The sequence below is a fragment of the Plectropomus leopardus genome, chromosome 22 (assembly GCF_008729295.1).
Source record: "Plectropomus leopardus isolate mb chromosome 22, YSFRI_Pleo_2.0, whole genome shotgun sequence".
NCBI lineage: Eukaryota > Metazoa > Chordata > Actinopteri > Perciformes > Serranidae > Plectropomus > Plectropomus leopardus.
In genome coordinates this window covers 10,453,244-10,465,312 of record NC_056484.1, presented here as the reverse complement: position 1 = coordinate 10,465,312, position 12,069 = coordinate 10,453,244, and the positions used below count along the sequence as shown (strand labels likewise).

Here is a 12,069-nt window from a genome sequence, read left to right as displayed (position 1 = left end):
TTAAGATGCCACCAAAACATTTAAAAGTAAGGCTATACTACACACCTGTGGAGTCTGGTGACCTTTTATGCAAAAGAATATTTTGCATACTTGATGGGTATCTAGCAAAGTTAAAAAAAAGTTGGTTTTGGTGTTACTTACTACTTACCAATACTGGTATTTGTATTATATTTTTAACACAATACCCAGCCCTAGTCATCAGAACCAGTATGAGTACATGTGATTATTTGTGTTTGGATTCACAGTTTGTGTGCATTTCCACAGTTGTGCTGATTGTGAGTGCCTCGTGTGTGTCCATGTGTGTATGTGCGCGTGTGTGTCTGTGTTGCTGAGCCGTGCTCTCTATCCCCAGGTAAGGTCCGGCGTTATCCGTCTCTGCGCGGAGCCGTGAAGAAAAATGCGGCTTTCCTTCGTAAGGCGTGTGCGTCTGTCTGCATGGTCCAACACTAGTTAAAGATTTACTGGAAACTTGATTCTAGACATGCAAGCGAATTGCACCTCCTCCTCCTCTTCTTTACTGCTTCTCTTCCTCTCTTCCTGCATTGTAGCAAGAACCTTATTTTCAGTGGCTGCCTCTTAACACTGTACTTTTAATCTCATTGTCTTCCTCAGCCTTTTTGTCCACCTTCCATTAAATAATAATCTCGTCTTAAGGCCATATATATCAATATTATCTTGCAGTGGAGACCTGGACTTTTGCCACCAATAACCATCCCTGTTGCTGGCAATATTGCATGTCTTCATGGCATTAAAACCTTGTTCATGCTTTATGGCCTTTAACTTTTAATCACGCTTAATCAAAACAGAATATCTGTGCAGAGAATACAGACCTGATGAGAGGAAACATCATTTCTGTGATGAGATGCAGCCACTGTTTTCCCTTGTAGGTTTGTAAGAAAGGAAACATTCGCATCTGCCTGAATTGTCTGAAAAAAAAAACCCAAGAGGACGATGTCATCACAGAAAATAATTGGAGTCCACACTGTACATGACAACCAAAAGCATTTGTATTATTTGTGATATTTGTGATGTCACAGTCCTCTCATTGTTTCAGATTCCTTTCCCTAAAATCCCCCTGCACTGTTGTTAGCCATAATGCTAGCTCTGATACTAAAAATATTGAAAAAAAAATTGAAAAAAAAAGCTTCAAGATTTGAATTTTAGCCTTTTTATAACTTTCACCTAGCACTTGTCATATTGTTGAGTAGTAATGTTACTGGTCCTGCTTTTTACTGACTTTAACATTGAGTGCTGGCATGCTAATGCGCTGTTAATGGGTTACTTTTAATCTCAAATACTTGACAATTGCCTAGTGAGCAGAAAGAGAGACTAAAATTCAAAATATTACAGTATTGTGTTAAAAGCTGCATGAAAAACATTATGTTGTGAATATTTTGGCTAGGCTTTGAATTGTGAATTTGTAGTAATTTTTTGACAGTTTAAGGTTTGGAATTAAAGAGAATAACCAAATGAGATGATGGCATGGACGAATAATATGTCTATTGACAGAAACACAAAACAGAACTGTAAACTCGTACACTCAAACATATACATGTTTTTTCCCCACAAAGACTACTATAGTAAATAATTTTGTCATCATACAGCTCAGTGCATAATGTTGGCTTATTTTCAGTTGTATTATTTAATATTTTAAAGTGGAAATAGTTTTTTTTCTTATACTCATAATTATGAAGTAATGCTGATAACACAATGTAATGGCTATAGCATAATAAACCATCTCATTTATATTGGTTCACCAAAACTTCGCTTTCACTATACAATTCTCTCTGCCACCTGGTTAGATCTCCGAGCAAATAAAGGCTCAATTAAAGCATAAAGGAAGTGCGTCAAACATTGCACAATGTAACAAGAGGATAGCGCTTTTGTTTTCCCTAGCAGCTTTCAGTAACTGTCCCCACTTACAAAAGAGCAGCAATGTAACTTCTTTACAGTTAATGTCCCCTGTAGTGGAAATGACGGACGGTGGAACAACCAAATTAATTGTGACAGCTGTTCGGCTGTGAGGTAAATAGAAAGCAATCCAGCGGTCTTTTGGATGCAGCAACAATAATACAACTTTGAAACACTAGGGCGGAAAAGTTATCTGTTTTAACTCATTCACACTTGCCAACATGAGTAAGAATGAATGAATCTCTCAGCTGAAAAAGTGTGACCCTTCCCTGTTATTCTCACTCCCTCCGCCCTTCCATTTCTCTCCATCCCATGCTCCTTTTACTTCTTCATCTCCTTCCTCTTCTCTGTGTCTCAAGTCTTTGGGGTTTACTCTAACAATAGGTATTAAACTAGTTCAGAGCTCCATTGAGGAGAAGGCACCAGGCTGGTTTTATATTTGAAAGGCTTCAGCCTCGGGAGAGACCGGAGGGCCCCGAGTGCTTTTAACTAAGTAGCATAGCAGCAGGTGGCACATGTCGAGGTGAGGAAACATACAGCGTGTTCACAGCAGAGGCCCTGATGTTCAGATAGGCCAACCTGATCTCCACAGTACAGAAGTCATCCATCACCAACCATGTGGTAAAACACACTGTTCACTCACTGTAGCTCACTTGGATGTCAGATAAGTGCTTACAAGCCAGCTTCTGATAAAAAATTAAAAAAACACAACAAAAAAGATACATATACACATTTTTTAAACGCATCAGAACGGAAGAAAGCAATAAACTCACATGTCAGGGGACACAACTTATTATTTCCCTAGAACTAACTGCTAATGGAGGCTGCACTGAGTGTCATTATGATGCGTTCAAGCTCTCTTCGGTAAAAATTAGGTAAATTATAACGTGTCTATGAGGTACTCAATTGCAATCTTCTAAAATCTAGTTTTTGTTTAATGGAGAAATTTGTTGATGTTTTCACAGCAATATGAAATAGATATTAGAGAGGGAATTATAATGTATAATTTCTTTTTGGGGGGGGGGTAAATTTTGGGTTGTACTGTCCCTCTAAGGGCTGATTATGCTCCTCTGTGTCATACTAGGAGTCGTTTTGCAACTGCAGGTTTTGCTTTATTTAACACTGGATATCTTACTCTAATACAAGATGCCTTGAGATTCATATCAGTATCTGACTCTAGTACCCAGAGGGTGTTACAGTAAGTGTTTGAGGTGACAGTGAGGGGAGTGCAGCTCATTCCCGCAGGCAGCCAAGGACTGACAGAAGCAATAAAAAGCAATGTATCACTTCATATCAGTCTCTCAACCAGCCATCGTCTCCCCTCCGTCCATACCTCCCTCGATGCGTCCATCACTCCCTCGCCTCAGCCTCTTCATTTTTTCCTCTTCGTTCTCCCTCTTATTCCTCTTTAACACTTTTCCATCCTTAACTGCCGAATCATATTACTCCTGTCCTTCCTCGACAGCAACCGCTGCCTCCATCCTCCCGGTATTCAACCCTCCATCTTTACACTCCATTACACTTGTCTTTCAATGAGGACAAAGTGACACATTTGCAGTCTCCTTGTAGCTTTATAAACAAAGAAAGATCGGGCTCAGTGAGCTTCCTGCCTGTTTACACAACTACAAAAAATATTTATATATATTTGGAGCACGGACTTAATTAATTTAATTTCAGATGTTTGCGTTGACATAAATCCTGCCAAAGCTCTCACAGCTCGATTAAAGTTTAGAAGACTGAATAAAAGGCATCACAAGGTTTTCTCAAAACCTTGACTGCAATTAAGCTCCAACATCCCCTGCAACGTTTGCAAACCAAAGACCAAAATCTACTACATGTTTTCTCTTTCAGTCTCCGTGAGCTATAAAATCACAAAAGGGTTTTGCTAAGATTTAGTTCACCCGCAGTAAAGCAATCCTTCAGCTTAGACGTTGAAATCCTCCCTAATAGCTGTTGCAGAGGTTGTGTCCCAGGATCCCTAACTGGTAAATATTGCTAGTATGGAAATGTGTATTTAGTGTAGGCAATTAGTGCAAATATATGCAGTATATATATTTATAATCTGTTAGAAATCTTTTTTTTTTTTTACCCAGAATCCATTGCAGCTCCTTAAGACTTACCTATATAAGACTGGATGCCCTTTGTAGCTTTTCAGTGTGTCTACATTTGTAAATTTGACTGACATTTTGGAGTCCACCATGTTTTAAACTCATGGTTTAGAGCGAGCAATACAGTAAAAACCGATGTAAGAATGATGTAAGTGAGGATGTGCAATCCATTCCCCATCCTGTTATTTCATCTTTCTCTTTTTTTTCCTTTTCTCTCCTTCTTTCTATATCTGTCACCTTTTTTCTCTCTGCTCCTCTCCGTCTCTCAGTGAGCATGCCAGCCAGCGAAAATGAATCAGTCAACACAGACAATGCCCCCGGGGGAGACGTGGAGGGGGAGACCTGCTGTACGCGGCTAGCGTAAGTACCTCATACACACCTCTCCTCCTCCTTCTATCCCTCCGTTCACTCAGTCACCTTCTGTCAATCCCAAGGATGAACTCTATCCTGCATCTTTCCTGTATTAGCCCTTTAGCCTGCCTCTATCCTTCACTGATCTCACAAAGCCAGACCTCTTTCTCATCAAGCTCACAGAGGTTTGGAAGAATTCACGCACTGATGCTGTTTAAGGGAGAGCAGAGTGACAGTGTGTTATCATCATACTCCAAACTGATAAAACTTTTGAGTTTTGAGGAGAGGAGACAAGTAAATATAGCTGTTGTTCCCACTGTGGCCCATCTTTTTCCTTTTCACAGCCAGTAAAAGGACTCTTTTTCCCAAATAAATCTGTGACCTTGGTGAGGCATAGGTTGGGCTTAGAGGAGATAATCCTACAATAAACCACAGTGCCTTATTCTTTTCTCTAGTATACGACAACTAAACAACCCTGGTGAAGTGTGAAGTTGGTTCAAAAGCTCGTTTCACAAAGCTGCGTGGTAACCAACCTGACAACTACTGACCTGCAAGAGCGTTTTGCAAGAAACAAAGCGTTTTTAAAAGCGAACAGCAACTTTTTATTTCTTTTTAAATACGCATGTCCCTTTGTAACATTCTGTGTCCCTTTTCTAAAGTCTGAGGTTTTCGCTGGTATGAGAATGGAGCGCAGGCGGAGCTCTCCATTAGTTCTGTTTTTTCCTCAGCAACAGTTTGTGACTTGCGGGTTGGATAACTGATCTGTTTTTCCATTCACAACTGATCAGATCGATGGATGCAAGGAGCAGCTGCTGTGAGTAAATGCAAACTTTTAGACCCAGCAGAATAAAAGGTTAAATTTCACTTTTAATGTGCTTGACATTCTGCTGCTCCATCTGTGCCCAGAGTCTTTGCTCAGAGAACGTGCAATTAATAACCCAACAGTATGTATGTTAAAGCAGTGCTCCTGTGAACTATTCAGCTCCAAAAACAGAAAAATTATTTGTGGCGGCAGATGTTGTACGGTGGCAGGCCACCACAAATTAACAAATGTGTGGGAAACCCTGAGCACCTCCATCTTCTTTCTGTTCCTGTGATGCCCGCTTTTTGATCAGCCAAAGCCAGACGGCAACTGCCAGAAGTTAAACATGGTGAACTCTGTGCTGCAGAGCAAAATCGAAACGTTGTGTGTTGACATGGGCGGCAACCACTTTATACCCCTATTGACATGTTCAAAACTGCTTCCCTTCTGTTGCCTTCACCACATTGAAATAAGTGGAGGCAGCAAGTTACCTCAGAGCAATATGAAAGCCCCATCATAGTATTTGCTATATATATAATTAATACCTTAAGTATTATTTATTACGCCCTTTTTTCTTTTTTTTTCTGTAAGGCTCTTATTTTAATATCAAAATATATAAATATACACTTTGCTTTGTCCAGCTGGTTATGAAAAGGTTTCATACATCATAGTCACAAAATAGAACAGAATAACTGCTTTGGGTTTTTTTTTTTACATCCCAGGTTCAATTTTACTTTTCACAGAATACTTTTTTAAAAGTTCTTTTTACTGAAGGCTTTTTAAAATTCATTAACAAAAGAAGAAATGAGCGAAGAAACCCATTCTGTGAGTTCAAAGTCGAAAGCTTAACCATCATTTGGGACTAAGCAAAAAGTAGAAAAGCAGGACTCTGTTTATTATGGCTACATCTCATCTAATAGTAATACAGTTTTTTTTCCTTTTCTTCTCCCTGGGTTAGGGAGGGTTTCTACGCTCACCTTTGTGTGTTTGCTGGTGAAGTGAAGTGCTTTCCTCCTCTCCTGTGGGAGCTCACGAACAGCTGACTCACTTGTTTCTGCTCCCCCTGCTCCTTTCATTTTTTACATTATTCAAACAAGTGCGTTGCTTTCTTTCTTAGACACGAGGCCACGCAAGAGCCGTGACCCCAGCGGGCCCACTTCAGCATACACAAGAAAACACACCTACATACAAAACTGTGCATCACTGTGAGTGCAGCAGAATAGAATAGAGCTGAATAGAGAACATTACTGTGCAGTATGAGACGAAATCAAACTGAATCAAGAACACCCTTGACCAGGGAAACAGAAGGGCCAGTAGGCACACTTGGATGGCACACTGTTGTTTATCTGTACTCTCGCTGTCCATCTGTTACTTTGTCTTTGTTGTGTTGTTTGTGTTTATTTGTCCCATCAGACCAAAACAATTGAAAACAAAAGATACACCATATCTGAGTCTTCAGGAGGTGCAACAAACCAAACACATGATCCCAAATAGAAGTTAGAGTTAAACCTGCATTTTGTCTCTTAACGAATGAGCAATTTATATTCGTATGAAATGTGTTGGATAAAATGTGGTCATGTGCATGCAACCTATGATTATTTTAATTAGCAATAATCTGCCACTTACTTTCTCATATTATGGATTGCTTGTTTTGTCTATAAATGTCAGAAAATGGCGAAAAATGCCCATTATATTTTCTCAGCTGTCAAGCATGTTAAAATGTCTTGATTTTTCCAACCAACAGTTCAAAACCCAGAGATATTCTATTTAACATCATACATGACAAAGAAACTGGGAAAATGTTTTCTGTTTTTGTCAAGAAAAAGATTATGAGGGCGAAAAACAGTTATGCTTGTATTTAGTTTTTTAATGCCATTATCTTGAAATCCCAAGTTATTGAATGTGATATCTTAAAAAGACAAGATAAGTATCGACCTGCTAACACAAGAATACAAAAGGTGGTTTTCTCTTACTGTTTATAATGTTTATCAGAGACCAGGAGTGCCAGCATAGATAGATGGCGTCTTGACAAAAGTAGCAACTGATTTAAGATGAAAATGTCAGAGGTAGTATTGATCAGTGCATCAAACTGTACTTCTATTAAGGTCTAACACAGGCAGAAATTGCATTGTGTCTTTCTGTTTTAGATCATTTTCAGATCAGTCCTCACCACTTGTGGAAAAGGCAGTAAAATTTGTTTTCTAGTGAGAAATTATCTCGTTATTTCGAGAAATTGGCCTTTTTTCCCTCAAGAATGGCCACAAATTAATCTGCTGTGCTGTGCTGTGCCAGATAACAAAATAATTCACTCTAGCAGAAGACTTTTATTTTGACAAAAACCATACATATGTGCAGAAAAAACAAAAATTGAAGCAGAAAAATTCATTAGATCGCAGGAAATTAAGTTGCATTTGTGGAACAGCCCCCGCAGTCAACATGTATACCAGTAAATGTTGTTGTGGCTCATGGTATAATTTTCTCATCCATAACTTCTAAAGCAGCTGCAGAATGAACTCTATTTGGTTTAAGAATTCACATAAAGGTGTGCAGGTCTACAGCATCGATCTCCCTTTTTATTATCCACGAAGGAGCTCCAGAATTTACACCTGCAATTTCGAACCTAACTTTAATAAGTGACTTTCACAATAATCAGACTGCCCTTGTAAACCTTGCCAAGACTGGAAATACGAGCCCTCATGCTTCCTCTGTGAGATTGCAACAAGTTTGGCTAGGGGCATTTGCTCACACTAATGTGGAGATAAAGCATGAGACTCTCAGTGTTTGTCAGTTCTTCTTCACATTGCTATGGAGATAGACCTCGGGGAAGGAGCTACTTCGACACCCGCTGATCTCCATAATCGAGACGGACACATGGAGAGAAGAGATGTGTGTACTGTCAGCCTCCATATCCAGCCAGTCAGTCATTTTATTCTATCGTTCAGTCAGTCAGTGAGTCATTTTATTGCTTTAGTCAGTCGGTCAGTCAGAGAGTCAGCCAGCAGGTCAGTCAATTCATCTGCTTTTATTGGCAAAATCAGTAACCAGTTGCTCAAAACAACTCCATACATTACAGTAGTTCTCTTTTAATATACTTCATCTCTCACAATTAATGTATATGCAACAAAATTTAAATGTAAATGCAATCGAGTGAGCTTTAAAGACACTAACCAGTACATCACTGAATGTGATCACTGCATGGATGGCCTTTACCTGCAAATTTTCACTTGAAGAGACACATACTGACCAGAAAAAGACACAAAATAACCACAAAGAGACACAAAAAGGCCGCAGAGTCACAATACCACTACAAAGAGATGCATAACAGCTGCGAAGAGACATAAAGAGACCACATCTACAGAAAGGGGCTAAAGAATTATGAAGAGACACAGTAAATACAATGAGTTACAAAATGCCAACAGAGATGTGAAACAACTTCAAAGAGACTCAAAATGACCACAAAGAGACTTAAAATAACCACAAAGAAACACAAAACCATGAGGGAAAGTGGCACAACAGTCACTAAGAGACACAAATTGACTTCAAAACAAATAAATAAAGAAAAATAAAATAAATGCATAACGGCTGCCAAGTGATACAAAGAGTCTCAGGGCAGCAACAGAAATGGGCAAAACAGTCAAAGAGTCCAAAGTGACTAAAAAAAGACTCAAAAGCACCACAAAGAGGAACAAAATGACTACAAAGACACACAAAATGACTAGGAAGAGAAAAAAAACAATTTCAAAGAGACTCAAAAGGACTCAGAAAGACACAAAAAGACTACAAAGAGAAACTAGATGACCACAAGGAGATAAAAATTACAGAGCGATTTGCAACAACTAGAAAGAGAAGCTAAACAACTATGAAATCTGTGAGTCCCGCTCCTCTATAGGGGAAGTGGCGGGGCCTTCTGCATGTCCCGGCCCAGGGGCCCATTGTCTCATAATCCACCCATGAGTCAAAGCATTCATCATTCACCAAACATTTGTACTATTTTATGCATCAGATTTAGTTATCATTACTGAACCCTCTGAAACGTGGATCGATGTCAGTTTTGCTGTGTTCAGACAAGCTATTTAACCTTCTGAAACCTGAGCAGATCGGTTTGATTTCTCTCGAAAACAAAAAAAAGAGGCAACGACCAACTGGGTGAGAAATGCCCCAAAAATTGCAACTAATTAGAAAATGGGGACAAGAAAATTAATTTAAAAAAATAGTTTTTAAACATAGGGAAGGATTATTAGAACATTTTCCTAAAAATTTGGATTGTATTTACAATTAGAATAATTTTACATTTAAAATAATGTTACAGAGAAAATATAACAAATAATAAACACTTTTTGGTTTTTTTTACCTTTTTTGCTCATTTTCAAGGGATTTTCTTGTCGCTGTTTTAATTAGGTTTTTGCTAATTTTGGGGCCATTTATGATAGGTTGCTTGTTTCCTTCCATGTTTTTGAAAGAAATCAAACCACTTTGCTCAGGTCTTAAAGGGTTAAACAACCCCTGGCTGAGAAAAGAGCACTGGCCTACAATCTTGCCTGCATGTGGCAAGTTTAAGTTATAGATTTAGCTCATGGTCACATCATATTATTCCAACATTACTGATAATACTTTGATATTTTGTCGATTCCAATTTCCACAGTGGGGATTTCTCTTCTCTTCTCTTCTCTTCTCTTCTCTTCTCTTCTCTTCTCTTCTCTTCTCTTCTCTTCTCTTCTCTTCTCTTCTCTTCTCTTCTCTTCTCTTCTCTTCTCTTCTCTTCTCTTCTCTTCTCGTTTTCCAGCAACAATGTCTTCCATAATCTCTTGTCCTCAGTTCTTTATGTATGCACCTTTTGTTATTACAGTGGTGAACAATCAACAGACGCTTTTCTATTGATGCATTGTGTTTTTTTACACCAGGGCTGATTGGAGGAAATCCAAACTCAAAGCATTTCTTTCTTTTGACTGGATGCCACTGTATATGTGTTCACTTGGGGTGATTTGTTCAAAAGAAAAGTGAGTTGTCTTAATGATGTTCATTCAGATCTGCAGAGAAAAAACAGGACTTGCCGTTTGTGTGCTGGTGTAGCTCACCTCAGTCTCTAAACTAGCAAATGTTTACTGGGAGACAGTTGCATCTCAAAAGGGCAGGAAACACCAGACCAACACAACTAAGTTGTTCAAGGAACATATTTGCTGAGGCAAATATCCCTCTCAAATCACCCCTGTCATGTTGTGTACCTGTCTATATGTGTGTTATGTGTGTGTGTATAATCCATTCTGTTTTCTGTGTTCCAGAAATAGGATCTCCAAATCCAAGTTCAGGTTAGTACATGTTGTTTACCATTAGTCTTTTAATTCACCTGCTCTGATGTCTCTACTGCTGTGGTATTTGTTTGGTCGCTGGATCTGTGTGTGTGTGTGTGTGTGTGTGTGTGTGTTTTCTTGTCTACAGTAGTGCACAGGAAACACAGACAAACTTGCATAGAAAGAGAGAGCCTTGCCTTTTAAAGGAATAGTTCACTTTTTTGGGAAAGACATTTATTTTCTGTCTTGCAAAGATTCAATACGACTCTAATGTATGTCGTTAAATATAAATCTACAGCCAGTTAGCACAACGACAGGAAGCAGCTGAAAACAGCTGACTGTCTAAAAGTAACAAGACCATCCTACCAGCACCTAGCTTTATATATACCCAATTAAAAGGAGTATTTCATAGCTTCATGCAGCATGTACTTTTACTCAAGAGGTAGCAAACCTACAACTACCAGAATGCACTGTGCCACACTGGACCAATAAATGCTCCCCACTGCGGGGGGGGTGACGTAATGCAAACTTGACTATTTATACAAAAGAAAAAAATGCCGGCCTGCTGACAACAAACAGTCTCAAATTACAGTTAAACAGAGAGAGGGGAAGGATGCGTTTCTGAAAACCTTGGAGGGGAGAAAAGGGCAACACAGTAACAGAGTTTGGGTTTAAATTCAATCAGTGTTTCTTTTTTGTTTACCATTTCATCGGAGTTGCTCTCTGTTTGAGTGTGCGAGAGAGAGAGGGGGGCGGATCTCTCTTGGTAGCAGGCATACGAAAATGAAGAAATGATATCTGTAGTTTGAGCAGCAGCCCTAGAGCCAGCAAAAATGCTGGCAGCAGGTAGTATGGACGTTGGTAAAATGGAGGAAAGTTTACCACAGTTCACATTACTACCCACCTTGTTATGATACAAAATCAGTTGAAAACCGGCAAAGTATCCCACTGACTCTCAGCAAGAGAGCAAATAAGTGTTTTTCCCAAAATGTTGGAACCGAAAAATGTTGCACTACATATGAGGACATGCTTTCATTCTGTACATGTCAATGTGTACAAATTACTGTAACGCAGGTTGTTGTGAAAGGCCACAAAATTGCAATCATAGATAAACAAAAACAACAGCATTGTTTTCTGTAAGAATGCATGTCCGCTTGTGTTGTGTTGTGAGTTGTGTCTCATGTAACATTCAGTGTGTGCATCATGGCAAAAGCAGCTGTGTGCCATAACTGACTCCAAATAGCTCAGACACACTCAGATAGAAGACTGATGAAACATGAATTTTGTATGGGCAGAGAGGAATAACACTTCCCGCTGAGCAGCGATGATCTGACAAAAAAAAAAGAGTCCTGGTAGTTAAAGTTACGTGACAAATCTTTTCTCAGCCATGTCTGTGGGGTACCAGTGGAGAAAGGGGTCAAGTACAACAAATAGGGTGACCAGTTGAGATTGGTACATTGGTCCAGTACATTCAGTGTCAATGAATAGTAAAACACACAAAAAAACACTTAAGTTTACTATTTTTGTTCATAAACATGATGTCAGCTCTCTGTCATTTTGAAAAAGTAACACAATGACACTGTCCTATACAGGGTGTAAATCATAATCC

General features: G+C 39.1%; 1 protein-coding gene across 1 annotated transcript in view; it reads left to right on the top strand.

Moving 5' to 3' along the window:
* Window positions 1-12,069, top strand: part of LOC121961140 (voltage-dependent L-type calcium channel subunit alpha-1C-like) — a 185,241-nt gene that overhangs the window by 115,788 nt on the left and 57,384 nt on the right. The window contains 2 exon segments of the mRNA XM_042511013.1: window positions 4,289-4,379; window positions 10,452-10,478. Coding sequence (XP_042366947.1) covers window positions 4,289-4,379; window positions 10,452-10,478 — 118 coding nt within the window.